At 41.8% G+C, this 21,661-nt stretch overlaps 1 protein-coding gene across 1 annotated transcript in view; it reads left to right on the top strand.

The window, feature by feature from the left end:
• Positions 1-15: 15 nt before the first annotated feature.
• The window catches only part of FAM124A (family with sequence similarity 124 member A), a 41,856-nt gene continuing 20,210 nt past the window's right edge, over positions 16-21,661 (top strand). The window contains exons 1-2 of the mRNA XM_014868850.2: positions 16-107; positions 10,634-10,665. Of these exons, the coding sequence (XP_014724336.2) occupies positions 49-107; positions 10,634-10,665 (91 nt within the window). The 5' untranslated portion in view covers positions 16-48. The remainder of the gene's footprint in view (positions 108-10,633; positions 10,666-21,661) is intronic.

Raw genomic sequence — 21,661 nt, 5'->3', positions numbered from 1 at the left:
GGCTGCCGCGGTTCTCTCTGTCGCACACGGCCCCCCAGCCCCGCCGCCATGGAGAAGCAGCCCGGCGGCGAGGACGAGTGCGTGGACTCGGGAGCGGAGACGGGCGGGTGAGTGCGGGCGGCTCTCCTGGGCTGCACTTGTTGCCGGCAGCGGCGGGGCTGGGGAAGGGCTGGGGCGGTGGCTTCGTGTCCCGGGCAGAGCTTCCCTTCCACCGGCGCCCCGGCAGCATCCCGCTCAGCGCCGAGACTCCTTGCCTTGCCTTTCCTATCCTCCTGCCGTCCTGGGACTCGCCCGGCGTGACCCCCGCGGAGGCATCACCCTGCTCCCGCTGCCCCGGGGAGTTCGCGTTCCCCTCCGGTGAAGCAATCCCCACCGTCCTTCTGCTGCGCACGGGGAGGAGGACACGGAGAGGCCGTGGCTGCGGGATTTAAGTTGGAGCTCCAAAGCACGCTGTGATGGCTCGGCGGTGGGACCCGCGCTCAGCTACGCGGGCTGTGGATGCGCTGGTCAGGGCTTGGTGCCGCGCCAAGCCTGTATCCCAGGGAAAGTGCGGCTGAGGATGGTCTGGAAGCGTGTCCAGGACCTATCCTCTTTCTAGCAGTGACACCCAGATAGCATCAGGTAAAGAGAGTTGACTCCTTAGAAGGACCATTTAGAGCCGTCTACAAAAGCAAGTTAGATTTGTAGGCATCCTGAGAGTGCGTTGCTGTTGTCATGTGTTGTCATGATTCTCGTTGTGATACTCACCATGCTAGTCTGTGAACTGCTGTAAACTTTGCTGGTAGTGTCATCTCAGTCAAGGAAACTTTTTTCCCTTGACTTCATGACTGACTTCACTACTGCCAGAGGTGTGCTGTGTTAGCTGTATGACTTCATCTGAGTTAATGGAGCTGCAAGGATGATCCATGGGATCTCCCATTCAGCTCACACCTTCAGCCTATCTCTGTGGGAGAGAAAGACAAGTGCTTTCAAGCCTGTCCTACATGCTGCTGCCATGGTATCTTGTCAGGAATGGCAATGAGCCTTTGCTCTTCCTCTGGCTCCAGAAGGGCAAAAGGAGGTTGCATACTCCTGCTGAGGCTGTTCTTTCTTGAGTCTTCCTTCTCCTCTCTCTTTGCTCTTCCAGCTGTTTCTCTCCAAGCTCCTTGCCTGGTGCATCTCCTTTGGCCTCTAGTTTGACTCTTGCGAAACTGTAAAGCTAACTCTTTGCACAGTGCTGTCAGGTGCACAACACCAAAACTGAAGGAACAATATTACAAATAAAAATCTAAAAGGTGAAAATGGCATATGGTAATCTTTTTCATACATCCAGCTAGTAACTAAAATAATCTTTTAATCTCTTCTGTAGTCTGAGAAGTTAAGGACTTTTTCCATCACCTTGTATTGTGGACACACCTAAAGGCTTTGAAAGTCTTTAAAATACTTTATGTGTCTTAAGTTAAAAGGAAAAAATCTAAGCCTTTCTTCCACATATAGGTTAGTCCCCATTAGGAACATGGGTAAGAGGAAGACAAAGTAATCTGTGAACTCATTCCTGGTTCAAAGCTCAAAAACCCCTTGATTGGTCAAGTCACTCTTAATTTGCTGTGTTTATCTGGAATGGAAAAACCTGGGTTTCCTTGGGACAGACACTTGGAAGGGTTTGACCCAGCTGGTGACATTAGCCTTTAGACCTCAGGAACCAGCGTGACAGCTGCTTGAGTCTGGTGTTGATGAGGTGCTAAAGCTGATGATTTTATGAAGCATCTTTGCCCCATGCATGACACTTGAAAGTATAGGTTGGTGGAAGAGTCTGTCTGAGGAATTTGAACAATAACATATGGCAATTAATAACTGCAGTGCTTTGCACTGATGTTTATTTTGAAAAGCAATGGGTCTCTGCATTTCAATTATTATTTTTAGTTTTGTTTAGCAGCTATTTAATTCTGATAAACATGTTGCGTATGTCTCTTTCACAATGTTTATATTTCAGCTTTCTCACCAAACCAACTGTTCACAGCACTTGCTTTTCCCTGTTACCAGAAGATCTATTTGCTTTGTCTCAGTCCCATCACAGCTATTGCTAAATTGAACTGTACTCCTTTTTCTCCAATTACTCAAGGGTAAAAAAAAATTAAAAAGAAAATTAATTAACTATTCTGAGCTTCAGCAATCATCCTCTGAAAGAATAAGGAGGAAGAACCGTCAGAGTGGTTCAGTAACAGTTTTGCATGGAGTGGTCCCTTTCTGTCACTCAGGGAACAATAGTGGATAGTGACTGTAGTAAATCCAGGCACTGCACGCCCTTGTCATCTCAATGATTGTATGTAATGATGTGTGAGCTCTTACACGGAGCCTGGGCTGCTGAAGCTGCTTAGAGCAGCTAACAAATTGAACACATCAAGTACTCCACAGGGCATATGTTACTTAAGGTTTTGTTGTGGCTGCCAGCTACAAAAGCAGGCAAAACTCTCTGCTAAAGGCAAGATCAATTACAATTCAAACCCTTCATTTTCCTAATCCTTTGGAAAATATGTTCCTCTTGGTAAATAGGGCTGGCAAAGAGTCCGCTGAACAAAAATAGCATATTTGGAGTTCCTGAATCCAATAAGAATGGATTGAGCTGGTGTTGTCAAGTGCCTAAATAAAGGGTGTAGAACGCATAAGCCAATTAGTTTATATTGGCTGTTTATTAATGAGATTTGAAATAGTTTGACCATCCTTGATCTGAGAGACTTTGCCTATATAATTTGTAACTTCTCAGGAAATATATTTTGGGAGTTTTTGGTATAAAAACCTTATTTCATCTGCTACTGAAAACTTTTAGTCCAGAAGTATGGGACACAGAGCTTTCTCTGGTAATAGTTTTAGTAGTGGATTTGTACTATACAACCTGACATTCTAGGAAGAATAAAATAGTCTTTATTTGGTCTTTTATTAGAAAGAAAACAGAGAGGAAAAACAAGTGGAAGAAAGATTGAAGGGAGGAGAAATGTGTATGTCTCGGAACTGTAGTTAAATGGCAAAGAAAAACAAAAAAGTGAGAAAAATAACAGTTACTTAAAATCAATTGTAGAAATATTAATTTTAATGTTTTCTTCATTTTACAAGCTATGCAAATGCTGCTATTTCACTGTCTTTGAACAGCAAAGATGACAAACTAAGACAATTTTGGAAGTGGTCAGACATGCCTGATTTCAAGGTAACGAGACAGATTGGCTACCACTGGTATCAAGGCCAAAGCATAATTTTAATTCACTGCGTTCAGGACCAATATCCCAAGTGAATGTGGAAAAACAGGTAGTTTCTCAGTTCTAAATAATGAAAGTTCTAAACATTTCAACATCCATGACAGTTCCCAGCAGAAATTTACTTGTTCACTTAGTCATCTGTAAGAGCCCATGCCTTAAAAGGTTCACACTTTAATCATTAGCTCACTGATTGTCTCAGAGTTTGCCTAAACATGTAGTTTTTTTCCATCACTTTAAAGTAATTTAAAGTTTTGAGAAGTTATAGCTTTTAATTTATTTGAATTTGCAACTTACCCTCTTGTATTTCAAATAAATTATTAATCTTTTTAGAGAAAATGGGGGATCTTGCTGAAGTACCAGGTGGGGAGATCTTTTGTATAATAAGTTTAAAATGTAAATATTGATGATGCAAACTGAATTAAAGAGTAGTTGAGTATTTGATGAATTTTAGGAAGGAAGGTTATAGTATTTTTTGAAAGTAGACAACTGCAACAAAACAGTTCAACAAGATATAAAGAAATCCATTGCAAAACAGAGAAACGAGATGTTTGAAGTTTATGAGCCTGTACCATGAAGCAGCTATTTGTAACAGGTATTTAGCAAAATCCATTGCTGTTATTAATTTTCATGGTGCTTGTTGCCTCCTTTATATTTTCTCCTGTATTTCTCCTGTATATCTCATTCCTCAAATTAATTTTGCAGAGATTACGTTCATCTTTGGAGTGTGCTGTACTTGTTTATTGGTTATCCTTATGGCTCTCTCTAGCTGCATGTGTGATCCTGGCCAAGTCACAAATCATTTGAGCCTCTGTTAACTTATATCTTAAGCAGATCAAAAAAACCTTTTTTTAAATTGTTGCAGTTCAGTAAAAGGTGTGAGGTTCTAAAGCAGCAAATACACTTGTTAATAGAAGATAAGGCAGCCTATGTGTACATATATATATATATGAAGTTGTACCCCACTTAGAGATAAAATATCAAGAGCACTGTAATCCATGTGGGTCCTCAGTCAGAATGGTTCACTTAAATTATCAAATGAATAGCTGAATGGTTTATTGGGATTAGAGGTTGCTTTCATGTCTCATATTTCTGGCTTTAAGGATTTCAACTCTTACAACTTTGTATGGCAGTCCTTCAAAATGATATGTCGGTCTCTTGTCACATGTTTCATCCATCTGTGAGAAACTCTCAGGAACAGAAACCACTGATGTTGAAAGCTATTTTAAGGCCTGTTTTTACCTTGGGGCTTCTTTTGTTTTGGAGGTCATTTTGCTGTGAGTTTTTCGCTGACACTTTCACTTTGTATATAGACCCATCAGTCCAGATGTGTCATGATACTCAAGTTGTCTCTGATTTGACATTCGAATAATGTGAAGTTGAGCTGTTTGTCACAAACTGGGGTTGAGGCCCCATTTCCAACCAGATTTACTTCAGTGAAGCGAAGCTGTTTGGTTGAACATCAGGGCAGGCACACCTGAGATTCCCAGGCACTGAAGCAAGGCATGGAAAGCAAGGTTGAAACAGACATTAAGTCACATTCTGGAGGCCATGAGTTCTGTGCTGAATCCGTAATTTTTAGGTCCCAGCAAGCAGTGAGGTTCACCTCAGCTAAATGTAGCTGTGTGAAGGTTTGATGTTTGTTATAAATCAGACTTCTGTTGTTAATTAAGAGAACCAGGACCTCAGGAGGATAAGTCAGTCCCAGCCTGGCATGGGTGGATACATGGCACCTGATGTGTCCCTCTGGGAGTGCTCTGTGAGGGAATGGTGAGCAGGGTGTGCAGCCAGGTGTGCTCACTAAAGCACAGGGTGGTCCTGCCTCATCAGCTGCTTTCTGGAAGACTTTTCATACCTTATACAACAATGGTGTCTCTCATGTGGGGTCTCAAACATTGCTTTTTTGTGATAAACTCGGGAGTGTAGTGTTTAGAGCTGCCTAATGGGAACCTGTCATCTGCCTTTGTCACTTTCCTAGAAATTCAGAGCAAGGAGTTTAGAGACAAGTTGCTGTGAGTAACCATTTCAGTCATCTTGACTGCACAAGTAGAAGTACCATGAGGGTAACAGATTTGTGCTGGACTGGTAATAATGAAGCAAATTGCAATCTGACCTGCAGGAATTTGGTGATAAGAAACCCAGGACAGAGCCATAAAGCCGAACCTTCTAATTTATACCTGAGGCTTTAACTGCTATAAAATACTCCTGTGTGCTCTGTGGAGCATTTTCTGAGGGAGGGAACAAAAAGAAGCTGTTAAATACAGTACTTAATATGAAACAGTGAAATGTGCCACAACTCTAGGTAGAGAAAGCATGGGAAATGTGAATCCAGCAGGTTCCATTCCATCAGTCCTAAGCAAGCAAAGGATGCAAAGAGCAGAAGAGATTGTAAACTTTCCACTATTTAATTTTGGGAAGTGGGATTAAGGAGCCCTCACAATGGAGACCACAGGCGTATTGGGGTATAGTTAGAATTATTTTTATTATTATTATTGGGGTATATGTTAGAATTACTTGAGGTATGTTTGTTTTACACAGCAGGTTGCCTTTGGAGATGTTGCACAGCTCAGAGACCTTGGTTCCAGTCAAGCCAGTGCATTAAACAGCATGTTTTTGTGTCCCTGAACACAGGACAGATTTTCCATGTTGTTGAATCCTTAAAATGGTTTGATGGCATCAGTTTGAACGAGGCCATTTAGCTCTCTTCTATCTCTTTCCTGGGTAAGTTTTACCATGGGCCAGGAGCTTGTTTGGCCACGTTGCCATGGTGCAGGGATCATTCCCAGCAGACCGCTTGCCAGGATGTGTTGGAAGGCGAGAGGTTTTACTGGTACAGGTGCAGGCTGTTCCAGGGCACTTGGCCTCAGTCCCAGGCAGTTCCCTTGGGACTGTTTGTTTATGGCTGCAGCTGTCAGTGCTGTAGCTGTGATAACGTGGTGCTGTGCCACAGCTGATCAGTGTGCCCAGGGAACCCAAGCACCGTGTGATGCTGGAGTAGCTGCATTGCTTGTGTGAGCCAGAGCTGTGTTCTCAGCCAAAGAAACAGGCTCACAGTGTTTTTATGTACCACATTCAGCAACAGCAGTTTGCACTGGCACCTTCTTGCTGGTATTCAGTGGAATGTTTCCCACTCTTGGATATTTTAAGGCTCTGTATCGACAATCAGCAGTGAGAGGTGCACACAAATCTCAGAGGATTGTTCAATATCTTTTGTGCTTCTGATGCTCTTACCATGTCTAATAATGCACAAGTCTGATCCTTCGATGGTGGTAAGGGATCTGAGGTCCCACCTTTATCACAGGTTTCTACATTCCTATTTTATTGTCTCTTGACATCTTCACAGCTTTTCTTTGCTGGTGGGCTGACCATTGAGCACATATTCTCTCCAGACTGATGTGTCTTTTGGCTGAGCTATAAGCCTTCCTTTTCAGTACCTCACACTGTTTCAATACCCTGTTTGATAATTTTCTTCTCATTATGTGCCTCTAAAGGGAACAGTCCTCTATTTTTTCACTTTCTGTCGGATGTTTTTTTCCTTTTATCTATAATCTAACATTTATCAGAGGAAATAGCTTGCTGCAACAACATATAATAGGCCTGGAACCTCTGAGCCCCAGTGTGGTCCCAGGTGTCACCATTAAAGCACATGAGTGCTTTAGTCTTGAGTTATCCTATTGGGAAAATCCTCTTCCAAGGGAAGTGATAGAAGCCAATACTTAGGGTGTTTAAAACAGGAATGAAAAGAACAGAAAGGAACACAGCTACTTGATGTCCACAGAACCTGTATGCCCCAGGAGATGTTTATTTCAGTACTTGATTTTTCTAATGCATGATTTTGTCAAAGGGAATGTTGTGTGTGCCAGTCTAAAAAGCTTGAAAGACTTACACTAACTTCAGAATTGAGTGTCCTAAATAGCTGACTGTAAAGAAAAAAAAATTAATTTATAAGCCAATGCATGCCATGAATCTGACTGATTTCTTTTAATATTTTGAGAACAGTAATGATTTTGCTAGCACTGTTTTTTTTTTGTTCTCAAGGACTAGATTCAAGACAAAGAAAGGAGCTGGAGGGAGAACAAAAGGTGATTCAGGTTGTCCCTGAGAACACACAGAGAGACTCCTATTCATCCCATTGGATTTTAGGCACGTGGCCTAGAGTTCTACATTAGAAATGTGGTTTCTGTAGGCTTCTTGTCTAGACAGCAGCTAGGGAGATACACTTCAGACCTCTCTTTTTATTGACAATAGAAGGAGCTTAGGGAGGGTACAGCCCTCATTTCGTTATCTGAGTTTGACATAATGAGCCTAATTACCCTTTTTTTAATTTGTGGATGTCAGTTATGCAACAAACATTAATTAAATATTAGCTTGAACCATATTAGAACTACAAAAAAACCCTCCTGCAATACCATTCTAAAGCCTATTAAAATGTGTCTGTGCAATTAGTCTCTGAGCACACTGTCGTCTCCTCCTTTCTCACCCCCTATCTTTTTATTTTTCCTCTTGTTTCATTTTTCAAGTCTTGCATGTGCATAGACTGCTACTCCCTCAGTTCAGGACTCTTAATTCTCCATGTCCTATAATGTGCCTGCAGCACTTTGGGATAATAAAATAGCAGAGTGAAGTAATAGAATGCTGTTCCAGCTTGCAGTAAGCAAAAGCAAAGTGTTGTCTCGCTTCCTTCCAAAATACAAGCAGTGCAGATTCATTTTGAATTAGCTGCCAACCGCTGAACATAGATACATTGAGGGACAGCCCCGGGCTGTTTTCAAACAGAAGTGCAGACTAAATGAATCCTTGCTTGGGATGCTTGGAGGCAGCTGGATGTATATTGCTTCCCTCTAGGCTTATGAAGAGCGACATTTTACACAGTTTTCACACCCTTTCAAATATACATGGTGCCAAGTGACACTGATGTGACTTGCTGCTGAAAATACTGTGTGGTTTTATGGACTGCACAGGACTTTAGCCGGCCCCTGGCATCACTTCCCTTGGTCCCTGCACAGAGCCAGAGCAGCGGTGTGTACATTGCCCAGCAGTAGGAACAAGAAGGTCTCCTCTGCTCATGTTGATGTCCAGGAGTTAGAAAGATAAATTAGAATTTATCCATCCGTAGGATTGCCTTGGTAAGTGTTAGGGCTTGATGTGCTTCAGTGGTCTCAGATCTAGGGGGAGGTCAGCAAAGCTTGGGGGAGGGATGTGCTGCTGATAATGGGCACAAAGAACGCAGAATTCACAGGCCACAAGGACATTTGGCAGAACTCACAAGATAAGGAAGAAACTCACAAAGCCAACTAATTTCAGCAACTGTGCTCAAGTCAGCTCTAAGTGGGTAGGAAGCAATTTCGTCAGAGGAGATTTTGACCACTGACTCCCAGCCCACTGACCCAAGAGACAGGCTGATCATTGGCATGGGAAGTGAGAGAACCTTGTAGCCAGTCAAATGTGGAATACTGAGCAGTAACAGAACTGTATGACTGGTAGCCAATGAACCCTGATTTCTTTGCTGGCTGAAATGTGTGGAGCTTTGATGGTGGGGGAGCCAGCCCGTTGTGGCCCACACCAGCTCCCTGCTTTGCACAAGCTAGACAAAAGAAATGGGAATACCTCATCTTGGTGTGTAAATCGGTGTCGTACACGGGGCAGTGAGCCCACTCTCAGGACAACAGTGTCATTACTGTCTCTGCCCTTCCCAGGTACACAAGGGTCCTGGGGGTGATTGGTTGAGGGGCAGCACTCAATTCATGGAGGAGGTGCTTTGGAGCAGCTCTGTATGGGGTGCCTGAGAGAGTGGCTGCTAATGACCTAAACCCGGGGTCTCTGCCACTGGGACAAAGATGTTTCCTTGCTCCTTGCCCTTATCAAAGTGGCTGGGGGTACAGGAATAGCAAAGAAGAGTGAGTGTGGGAGAGCTGCAAGCCCCCACCAGCATCTCTTTCCCCAGCATTGCCCAGATCTTTTGCAAAAACTATGAAAACCTCATGGCACTTGATGGTATTGGTGAGTCCCTTTTCATGAGTTTTCTGAAAAATTCAGGTTGTGTCATCTTTCACTAGTCCAGCAAGATTGGCAAGGGTTGGGAGTAGTTGTTCATCATCTTCTCACCTAACCAATAGTTTTGGCATCTGATCTGCAGAGTGCCAAGTGCAAGGCTGTGAAATATGGAAATGACTGTAATTGCTTTTTTCTTCTGCAGAGATATGTCCATGTTAAAATCAAAAGCAGATACTGCAGGTATATGGGATTGATGTCCTTTATTCCCTTGGTTGCCTGAGAGCCTAGATTATGAGGGTATCCTGAGATTATGCTTAGATGCTGTCTACTTCCACACACATCTCTTGGGAGTCATGGCTCATGTGGTTTCTTTAATTTAAAGCAATGTTGCAAAGTTGCTGCAACTGTTATATAAAACAAGCATTTAGGTTTGAATCCGAGCTGTGTCAGGGCTCCCTGAGCACTTTGCCTGCTCGGACACTGCAGGGCACATGTGCCATATGTTTATGGTGGCAGAGTGCTCTGGTGCATGGGGTCTGTTTTGGGGACCCAGCAAGTGTGAGCACAGAGGCTGTGTAGCTGTGAACTCCAAACACTCAAAGGTCATAGGTAGGGCCTCAGCTGTGGAAATAATTACTTTGCCCCTTAAATATTGATAGCATGTTTGTTTTACCTTATTATTTCTGAATCTTGAGGCCATAAATGGCCTATGTTTTCATCAGCTCAGAATGGGGTTTTTAGGAGTTTGGGGTTATATGCAGCCAAAAATTAATTGTACTGTGGCTCAAAATACTTAACTGCTCTGTCTTTCTCACAGATAATCCAGTATGCCCTGAACTAGAACCAATGGCTGTATGGTTTTATTGGGATGTCTTCAAGAGGAAAACCATCTACTAAAAGCAAAAAGCATTCTTTTTTTTTTATTTTCCTTCTCTGTCAGTTGTGACTGTAGAACTATAAAAATTCTGCTCACCAAATACAGTTCTCCTAAAAAGAACTCCAAAAATGTAACCTGCAAAGCAACATTTAGAGGACATAAAATGAGGAAGGAGAGGAGCTGAGTCAAAGTCTAGTAGACTTCTACTCCTAACCTGTGTCTGAAGCAGACTATTTCTTCCCTATGGAGAGCCTTCTGAGCTTTTGTTTTCACATCTTGAGTTAGGTAGCATGAATAACCCCTAGATAAAACCACAGTCACTTTACTCATTCTACTTACATATTTTCAAAATTCACATGAGATGCTGGTTTTTCTGAAGCAGCATTCAAAACCTGTTCCAGTTATTCTCTTAGCACAAAAATAGTGCTAAATGGGCATTAAAAAACGATTTCAATAAGCACTGTGTTAGTTTTGGTAATTTTTTCATAATCTCTTTTAGATTTAATACATTCTAATTAAAATCTTTGTCTTGCAGGTCTGAGTACAGCCGTATGTCCTCTACCAGCAGTGAGTATAACTTTGAGATTCTTTTTTTAAATGGATTATTATATTTTCTTTTTTTTCTGCTTGCTAAGATTTATTAACATCAAGCTGGTGTTATTGACAGAGTTCACTTTGACACAGTAAAGCCCCCATTCCTTCTCTTCTTGGATCTATGTCTAGAAACAGTATAGAAAATTAAACTGTTTGAATATTTATGACTAAAGTACAACCATGTGTAAAGTCTTAAATATTGGCGCTCAACAAGGATGCAAAGCAAAATGAGAACAAAATCTATAGACACTGTGTGGACCCATGTGAATGGGCCCTCAGGCCAAAGGAGTTTGCAGTGATGAATGTCATTAAAGCTGGGAATGCAGGAATAATTAAATGTTTATTGTAAGCTGATGCCGACAAAGCACTTCTGAGCAACTCTGGTGAAGTTGTTTTTTTATTTCAGAGATGGTAGATGCTCTAGTAAGTGCCACAGTCTTTCTAGCTATTTACAATGCCAGTTGATTTTCACGTTATCCAACTGATAAGAGACAAATTCCTGTGTCTGGATTATTTTTTCTTTATTTTTCACCAATGCAAAACGATTATTTTTTTTAAGGAACAAGGAACACTCTTTCATTCCATACTTCCTTAGTTGTAGAACACACTGTACCCGCAGCACTTGGAAATGCAATAATGCTTATGCCTGCATGACTGCTGGTATCTCTCCTTGTCCAAGTGCAAAGTGATGTCTGCCTCCCTGATTCACACATAGACATGAGCTTTATTTATGCCAAGGAAGCACATCAAAAATTCCTAGATGACAAGTTGTGTTTTATAATCTGGATCTTTAAGCACCATGAAAATCAGAGGGGAAGAAAGCTGTCAGTTGTTTTCTCATTCACACGTTCTGACTGAAGTGTGGAGAGGGTTATTTTCCATCTCCCGTGGTCTCCACTGAAGGGCTTTAATTGATTTCAACAAGAGCTGAATGAGACAGCATTCGTCATGTCTGACTCCTGAGCTGATGTGACTAGCAAGGAACTCACTCTCTTTCCTCCATCTGCTCGGGGTGTGTGTGTCTGAGAATGAGAGAATTTAGTGCAGATTTTTCCTCAGTTCTGTTGTTTAAATAGATTTCTGGATTCTCACTGTCAGGCATAATTTTTGAAATGATTGGGAGGCAAAATCCAGGCAATCAGCTTCTCTGTAATAGTGAAAGCATATTGGATTTGCCTGGTTACACCAGATGTGTGGCACACCACCTTCTCAGCTCACAATTTCAGATGATGTCTTGGGGAATATGCTGCCAAATTCCTCCACTTTTTGGGTGGTGACTCATACTTACTTGCTTAATAGAGTCAGATTAGTTCAAAAGACAAGGTGCAAGTAGAGTATTTCTCACTTAAAAGCTTGGTTTTTAAGAAAAGACGGCTGCATGTGTTACAAATAAAGGTAGCAAATTGCATTTGTAAGCCTTGGTTTTTATTAAATGAGGTGTTTCCAGGGGGAATGAATCTTTTGTTACGTGGCAGCTGCAGTGTGTCATGTCAACCATGGTCTCCTCACTGTCTTGCTGGCCACTGCTGTCCAGTGGATGTGGTGACTGCAATTGTGTTTCACCACCAATAATTTGTCAGTACAAGGAGGTATTATCATTCCAGCAAAGACACACAAGTTCAGGAGACAGAAAAGTCTCCTTCTTTCTCTTTTCTGCTTCCAAGACAAATTATAGTGGTAGAGCTTCACAAGTAGCAGTATTTAACTTTGCCTTTTGAGGGGTTTGTGTGGTTGGTTTGGTCAGACACTGCAACAGTGACAGAAGCAGTTACATAAAAGAATTTTGGTAAAATAGAAATACTTTTGTGTCAGAGGCTGGTAGCGGGTATGTAGTGCATTTTAAAGAAAGATTGTTGGAGAAGAGAGATTTTTTCTAAAAAGGTGATTTGTACCTTTTGATTTCTTTGGGGAAAAGATTCAATAAGTGGTGTCATTCAGAATACAGAAAGCAGTCTAGTCAATGATGCTGTTAGGCCCTAGTGTAGCACAAAGTAAGGTATTGTAAATTAAGAAGGAAAGAATCTCCATTACCTGCAGCTGCTTCACCTGAAGCTCTTGTTCTAATGGAGTTTATCTAAACCAGGAGGATTACAGGCTAATTTGGTTTTACAGGGTCCTATTTGGTGGTACCAGTGAGGCTCCAGTTTTAGTGTTTAACAAATGAATAGCCTTTTCATTTACTGAATTAACTCCACTGGACAACGATTTTCCACAGACATGCCAAGAAAAGGTTAAGAAAGACTTAGCAGGTGAATCAGCTGCAGCTTCTCTCACAGCAGCTGAGCAGACTGCAGGACTTTGCACCAATGCAAAGTTGTACAGGAATTCCAGACCCCCCCCAAGTCAGAAATAAAACCTCCTTGGCTGCTAAATGGCAGTGGCAGGATCATTCTATGTTTATTTCTGGTAGTTTTTTTCCCCTGAGCACATGGCAGCAGCTGTTGTGGTCAGTGTACTGCTTCAAAGTTCAAAGCCCTGCCCAATGGATTGGTTGGACCTTGGGTTTTAGGCAGCCTCTCACTTCTTTTCTTCTTTGCCCTTGTGTCCCAGCTTCAGACAACCAAAAATGCTTTTTACTGGTAGCATTCATCTAACATTTGTGGTTTTGTACAGCAGGCAATTTGGGAAAGAGTACCAAAGTTTGCAGAACATGTGTATTTCGGCAAGAAAAGGCAGCAGGTGCCTGCTGTGCAGGCTCTGGCTGTTGTCAGGGTTACTGTGTGCCACTTTGCCTTGTCTTATTGAGTTGAGTAAAAAGGTCATGCAAACCTGTCTGCACAGTGATGCACCTGGAGGTATTACAGCTTTCAAAGGTTCAGCAGTGTGATTTCAGTGAAGAGAAATGCCTTTTATTTTTATTTTTTTACCTGAATGCTGGTGTGTGTAGTTACTTTTCCCTTTGTTCTTTAGGAGGAGGAGTGCTTTATCTTGTTGGGATATTTTGCCTATTGGTGTGCTCTTCATTAATCTAGCAAATGTATTAACCTTCTTTTTCCTCATATTTTCAATTACCTTTTCAATTATAATTTTCAGTTACCATAAGGGATCCCTAATTCTACATGAGGGAGAATTGTGCTAGGCACTTTACACTCACAGAAGGAACCTTTACCTGAAATACATAATGCCAAAATATAAAGACCATAAGTGGCATATGGATACAGACAGAATCACAAAGAAATTATTAATTACTGTTGGTTGGCACAATAAACAACAGTCTCTGTACATCATAATTTTAATTATCTTCAGATTGCTTTGAGCTATGTGTTTCAGGGACGATATTCAACTAGGGAGGAGGAGTTTTGATGAGGGGTGCTTATTGCCTCTTCTGCTTAATCTTTGCATTGATGATAATGGCTCTTCAGAAAGACCCAAACCAGAAATGGACGTTTTGAAACATGACTTTTGTCATTTGTAACATTCACAAAGGATGAGAGGAAATGGCCTTAAATTCCACCAGGGGAAGTTTATATTAGATATTAGATATTAGGAAAAATTTCTTCACTGAAAATGTGGTCAGGCATTGGAACAGGCTGCCCATGAAAGTGGTGGTGTCACCATCCCTGGAGCTGTGTGGATGTGGTTTAATGGTGAACAGGGTGGTGCTGGGTTAATGATTGGATTCAGTGATCTTAGAGGTATTTTCCAACCTTAATGATTCTACGATATGAAGTATTCACACCTAGTCAGCCCTGGAGCCAATATAACTAGGTTGTCTTAGAAATAATTGTGGAAGTGAGGAAATCTTTTTTTTCCTTAACCATTTTTAGCCTGGCAGTCAGGTAACTGCCTGGATACACATTTGGTCCAGCTAAGTTGGTAAATGGTACTAGTCCAGCTAAGGTGGTATATGAAACATAAAAATGGTCCTATGGGACAAGATGCAAATTTCTGGAAGAGTCAGAGCATTTGAAATTGTAGAACCCTGTAGCATGCAGTAATTCAGTGAGATAAAGGGCTTGTCACTCACCAGCTTTGCAGTTGGAAAGCTGATAATTCACCTTCCCCTGCTCCCCTGCCTTTCCTTTAGCAGCTAGGAAACAATTGAGTCCTTGTAGGGTGTTCATATTCTTTTGTGGTAAACCTGAGAGCTGGGTATTAAAATTTTTATTTCCATGTTGCACATAGCTATGTTCCTAGCCCATGGAATTTCACTCACTTTCTGGTTCTAGAAATTGAACACAAGAAAGTTTGTTTTGGCAGATATAAAATATGTGGGTTACTGCACATGTTTCTTTTTAATAAATGCTCTGTTTGATATTCTGCTCCTACGCTGGTATAAATTCAGACCTTTGTTTGGGGATTTGGTCAAGGTTTGGTCAACATTTTGTCATTGTCATCTGCATCAGCTCGCTGGGCTTGTGACCCTGTGGGAAGCCTACACTGGAGCTCCTGCCAGAACCTGCAGAGCTTTGAAGAGAGGAGCCCACGCTGGAGCAGGTTTGCTGGCAGGGCTTGTGACCCCATGGGGGACTGGAGCCCCTTCCTGAAAACCTGCGCCCCACAGAAGGAAACCACCCTGGAGCAGTTTGGAAGGAGCTGCAGCCTGTGGGAAGGAATCATTGGAGAAGTTCATGGAGGACTCTCTCCCATGGGAGGGACCCCACCCTGGAGCAGGGAAAGGACTCCTCTCTCTGAGAAGGAAGCAGCAGAAACAATGTGATGAACTGACTAACCCCCAATTCCCATCCCTATGTGCCACTGCAGGGAAAGAGGTGGAGAATTGGGAGTAAACTTAATCCCAGGGAGGAGGGACGGGTAGGGGAAGGTGTTTTTAAGATATGTTTTACTTCTCATTATCCTACTTTTATTCTGATGGGTAATAAATTCAGCTAATTTCCAAAAATCAAGTCTGTTTTGCTCATGGCAGTAGTTGGTGACTGATCTCTCCCTGTCCTTATCTCATGAACCTTTCATTAAATTTTCTCTCCCCTGCCCAGCTGAGGAGGAGAACGATCATGTGGCTTTGGTGGGTGCCTGGTGTCCAGCCGAGGTCAACCCACCACAAGATGCCTTGTAACAAAAGCAGGGGGGGAAATTCCTGTTACTTGTGTATCATTTCAAAATCTGGCTTCAATGAGCTGTTAAATGAGAGGAAAACTAACCAGCAGCAGAAAAGGTAGCGGGTCTGATTTTGGCTTTGAAAAATCTGTCACAGAGCTTGAAATTCATAGTATAGTTGTCTACTTAAATTTAGGCTAGTTCTGACTGATTCTGATGAACTGCCCAGGCACAGCTGGACTGGGCATCTTCTAAGTCTGTTTCTCCAAACAACATATATTAATGAGTGTAAGGATATAATTATATTCTTTTATTGCTATACAAAGATACACTGTAGTATATTGTTTCTTATTTCCATAGAGAACAGAGATGCTTTTACAATGGCTGGCAATAAGCTGAATTAAATACAATTATAAAAACAATTTACAGCAGGCTTGCCAGCATCATACTGTATTTCCAGAAGGTGTCATTATAAAAGGAAGACTAATTAAAGTATGAGGAAAAATGCAAGAGGAAATTGGACCTGAATCATGTAGAGTCTTAGCCTGCAGCATCTGTCAGTGTTGCAAATTCAGGTGTTTTATATAGTAATGAAATCTGAAGTGTCAGGTCCTGTGGAAAATAAAGCTGTGGAAAACCTAATACATCTCCTGCTTATCTTGCCTGGCTCGTGTTGTGATGCCAGGGGTAAAATGTAATGCTGCTTCCCACTATGGCAGGGTGAAGAAGAAAAATGTCACTGGTATGTGCAACCTAGCAGTCTTTGGCTGTGCAAAACATTTATATAGGTGCTTGTCATCAGATTCCACTGTGATGAAGGACCAAATGCTTGCATACAGGACAGGAAAGAACAGTACTGATACAGAGAGCTGAACTTGGAAGGCACCTCTAGAGGTGAGGCACAGCCATGTGTAAGGACATGCACAAAAGGATGTGTAACTTGAAATCAAACCTAGATTTGATTTTTGTATTCCAAGTGGCACTGACCACAAACATAGCATTGCACTTGTTAAGACTGAAGTTCCTGTTCAAATTTGTCTGGATTGGAGTGACCTGTGTATCTCTGTTTTTTGTAAAATTCAGAGTTTCACTCCTCGGGATCGTTTGGCTTGCACCAAGCTGTATGTCCCATGGCTTAATTACTTTCTACTGGCTTGGTGCTAGCTTGGGATTTCTGTATCAAGGATGTGCAAGTGTACACTAAACAGATACTGGGCCAGAGTTATCAAAATATTGTTTGCAGTTGTTTTGTATATTCTTTTCTGACCACATCCAGTCAGGTTTTTCTGTCTTGTCATGCAGATACAGCAGATGAAAACTGGACTAGTTATTAAAAATGAATAATGTGCATGGATGACAATATAAATGTTTTTCTAGCTCCTTTACTGAAGCCCACATAGTCATAATCAAAACCATGTAACCAAATACATCCTAATTTTTAATAATCCAAGCATATTTCAGAAGCACAGGAAATCTTTGGTAGACACTGAGCTATCGAATGCCATACAGTCGTAGTAAAATCTTACAGGAAATATGTCAGAGAAAAGTTAAATTGGATTATTTGGTGATGTGGGTTAAATTTCCCCCTGTGGAAGTGTTACTGCTGCTGTCCCAGAAAACCACAAGGATCTAGGCAGCCATTTAGTGGGCGTTTTAACCTTGAGAAATGGCTTGCAGGAAAGATCTTGGCACTCTAAGTTTAGCTGGTACAGTGATGAGAATGATCTGGAAATTGTTGCTATGTCTGTATGAATTGTTAAAGGCCAAAGAGGGAAGCTAAAAAAATAAATCTGTCCCATGGCAACTCCTGACTCAGAGGCACTAGTTGGGGTAGAACAGGAAAAGCCATCTGAGTCACCGAGTCAAATAACAAAACACTTCTGAAGGCTGAAGCTATTAGGGCAGTTTCTACTAAATGTTGCCACTGCCAACAGTTAGTTTCCTCATGGCCATAGTACATTATCGTGGGGTACTTCGTTTCATCTGAACTTCTAAAAATAAATAAATACCATTTGTTTATGCATGCTCAGTGGAAACTGGGGCATTTGGTAATAGTGCATGCCACATTCTAGAGCAGTAGATGTCCTCTGCCTGCCTTGTTTTTGTTGGTACAACATTTGTTGATTCATAGTTTAGGGGGGAAAAATGGTATCTATAGTTTATAAAACGTTTGTGAAATGTTTACCAGGTGACTCCTGGTTCCTGGTCATCATAGGGGACCAGGATGGAGCACTGACAACAAATCATGCTTTCTATTCCTGCTTCCCTTTCCCATCAGCTGGTAGGGGGTAGATCTTTTGAGCCACACACTGCTGTCAGCTGGAAGGATTATGAGATTCAAACCAATTTTCTACTACTGCCAAGTCCAAATGTGTCCTTTGCTGTAATGCTGATATTGTTCATTGTCTACAGAGACACAAATATGGCAATGCTCAGCCATGCCTCAGGGCTTGATCCCATATTGTTTTTGGTTGTATCTTCAGTGTAGATGTATTTTGGTGTGACTTCTGCCTCCTCTCTGGCTGGCTTTCCCTGCCACATCTTTGTGATAGCAGGAAGATTTGTGCAAAAGCACAGACTGATTAAAAGAGGTCTGTCTGAAAATTAACATTTTTAGCCAAACTAGTTTTCTGACTGCCACCAGAAGACACAATCCTTATTATTCTTGAAGTCTGAGAGGTTTTTTTCAGTATGTTCAGCAAGCTCTTTCAACTTGCATCTAGACCTGACACATGGGAAGCACTGGAAATACTTAGCTGAGAATAGTAGGGGGAAAAGTGCCAGCAGTAAAGTCTTAAATTGTCTTAAGCCCATCATAAAATCACACTTTCAGTTAACTGAAGTACATTGTGTGTGGTATGGAGCTCATTGTTGGACTGAATTTGTTAGCTGCTCAAGTGTGCAGTGTTTATTGGGGTTTTTTTAACGCAGTATTCTTTCTGCCTTTTTACAAAAAACATATTTTTGAGAATCTCAGCTTTTCACAGGAGTGGAATTTTAAGAAAACACAATGCCTGTAATCAGAGGACTTTAGAAATTATGGTGTTGGATGGAGTTTTTTACAGCTTTTGATTTACTAGTGGTTGCTGATGGGAGTTTTATTATGTAGTAATTTATTTACATAGTCATTGAATTACACACACAATTTGTAATTGAATTACACATTGCAGCTCTCTATAGAATCTGGTATTTATACCAAATATCAGTGTCTGGGTTCTTGCCAAGAGCTATGATCCTTATCTGTGGTTGAGGAGAGTATTGAAGACTTCAGTGCTCTCCAGAGGATAAGTAGATGATAAAGCTGTTGGGTTTTTAAATTGAAATTCAGATTATTTCTAACAATGTAACATAATGTTCAAGCAGCATATTTTGAGGGAAGAGAACACCAGGCAGCCAAAATAAAGAGCTCATGGAGAAGCCCAGAGCATTGGCAGAAAAATCATTATTTTAGGGTGTTTGTAAGGAATTGCCAAGCAGTTTACTTGCTTGTAACCACGGTGTAAAAGCACCCACTGTAGGTTCCTAAGCTTGTTTGCATGAAGATCCTATACAGTGTCTTCTCAGAACTGAGAGTCCTTTTTTTGTTGGGTATTTAATATACAATAAGCACAGCCTCTGCTTTGACATGCCTCCAGGCTCCATAAAGCCTGGGTGGAATACACACACCCAGCAAAAAGTGCAAGGGACATGGCATTGCACACCCAGAAACACAATATGGCATTCTCACTCCTTCTTTTTAGCCTGCTTCTGAAGGGAAGTGTAATGTGAACTTGTGCCATCTTTCTTCAGAGACACTAATTTCCCACAGGTTCCATTGGAACTGGGTGAAATACACTGGGACAGGAGGGAGAAAAAAGACTGATGTGAGTTCAGGATACCTCATATCCTAACCTGCAGCTGGACAGTCAGCCCAAAGGCGGCACACACATCCTTTGATAAGCATGAACATTCCTTAGCTGACAGGGATTGAGGGGATAGGTGGGAAATCTGCAGTACTGTGAATGAAGAGAGGAGGGAAATGGGGGCTGAGAATGTATCTGTGACCTGAGGAGGGACTCTGACTCTTTGCCTTGGTATGAACAGTCAGCAGCCTGACTAAAGGAGTCAAAGAAATTGGTTGAGGAGGATGTAATGGAAGACATGATAATTCATGTAGTTCAAGACCTTTTCTTGCATAACACCACAAAACCACTTGTCATTTGTGACAAGGAGTACAGCTTGGACTCTGCTTCTCACCTTGAGCTACAAGGAGCCCAGGACATCCAGCCTTGTGCTGCAGGGACATCCATCAGGTCCATAACCTTCCATGGGAGGACTCTGTGCCACAAAAGTTGTGATTGCCATGAAGGAGATGAGGGTCACATGGCTCTGAAGAGGGCTGAGGTGGCAGCACGGCCCATCTGACAGCAAATGAAAAAGGGAGTGCCAGGTGTTTTTGCATTGTCAGCTTAGGAAATTACACAAGGATTACCCAGGCCAACAGAAGGGAAGGCAGCAGGAGTACATGGAGAGGTGAAGGATGTGAGATGGCCCCTATCAACAGCAGCTTAAGCTGATCATGAAAAGTTACCCTTAGGCAGGTCAGGAAAAGATAACTGCTGGGGGAGGGATGAAAATTCACTGGAGCTGGAGCACAGTGGGGAGTTTCAGCAAGTTTTACCATCTAATAGCAAAGGTACACGATGTTTAGATCTGCCATTGCCTTTGCTTGATCATGCAGGGTCTCTGTGGGCATCAAATATCAGTTGTTGAGAAGATTCATTCCCTCAAGATTGGCTGCAGTGCTGTACACTAAGGGTAATAATGATTCCTTGTAAGACTGCTCATATTAATGTACCAGAGGAGGCTTTTTATCTCCATGAGAGAGATAATGGGCCTAATTTTGAGGGGTTTTTTTTCTGCTCAGGGTTTTTTTATTATTGTTCTACAGCAACTGGAGGAACAGATTGACCATTTGCTGTGCTTGTCTGTGTGCTGGTCTTCTGTGCTTTGTCTGTGCTTCCTTAGTGTGGATGGAGGAGTGGGCATTGTAGAGCATTCAACTGCAGTTCCTCAGGAAAATTATGCTCTGAGGGGAGTGTGAAGAGAATCCTTTCTTCTTCCTTCTGAACATCCTTCCTGAGTTCGAGGTGGTGTGCAAAGCAGGGCATGCTGAGAAGCACATTATCCAGCAGCCCTGCATTTGTCAGATGCTATTTAACAGCAGAGAAAGAGAATGGAGGAGCTGGTGAATCTGTCACATCCTGCTTGCTCAAAAGATTATTGATGCTGCAAAATTCATCAAAGCATGACCGACCTAGTGCTGGGGTTTGCTGCCAGAGGTGTCCAGTTAGTGCTTCTGTTGCAGCTGCCCATAAAGCAATGATCCTTGTTTATGAAAACAGCCTCTAATTTTCTGCCTGCCCATGAGCCTTTCAATTAGTACATGTAAAAGGATCATTCCTGCCTTGGACTCAGATAAAGTGTGAAGGTCCTGTTCACTGAGACTTTTTGACATTTCCTTGTGTTTTGCAATGTGGTTGAAGAAGGGAAATACTGTTACTACAGTATCTGTGCAACAGCAACCCTAGGAAATTTTAATTGGAAATATTATAGTGCCTTCTTTTTTTCTGACATTATTTATACTGTGCTTGGGATTATTTCACATTCACACAGTTGAAATATTTTGATTGATTAACAGTGAAAAAATATGCTGTTCTGTAATGTTTGGTTTTGAATTATTTCATTACTTCCTAATAGCAGTAATTTCTTGATAATGAAGTACTGCTTGATGGGAGTTGCAGATCAGAAGCTTGGCAAATTTACTCTGAACCTCTCCTGTTGCCTGATTTGCATCTCTTGTACTGCATCATGCAGATTGGTCAAATGAAATTTGATGTCTTACTGCCTGATGTAGTGATAGAGGAATCTGGTCTGTGTGGCATAAGACAGGTTCAGGTGTTAATTCTCATGAAGCAGAATGCTTACTGCA

This window comes from Sturnus vulgaris, chromosome 2 (assembly GCF_052056855.1).
Source record: "Sturnus vulgaris isolate bStuVul1 chromosome 2, bStuVul1.hap1, whole genome shotgun sequence".
Classification (NCBI taxonomy): Eukaryota; Metazoa; Chordata; class Aves; order Passeriformes; family Sturnidae; genus Sturnus; species Sturnus vulgaris.
This window is presented reverse-complemented; position numbering and strand designations above follow the sequence as displayed.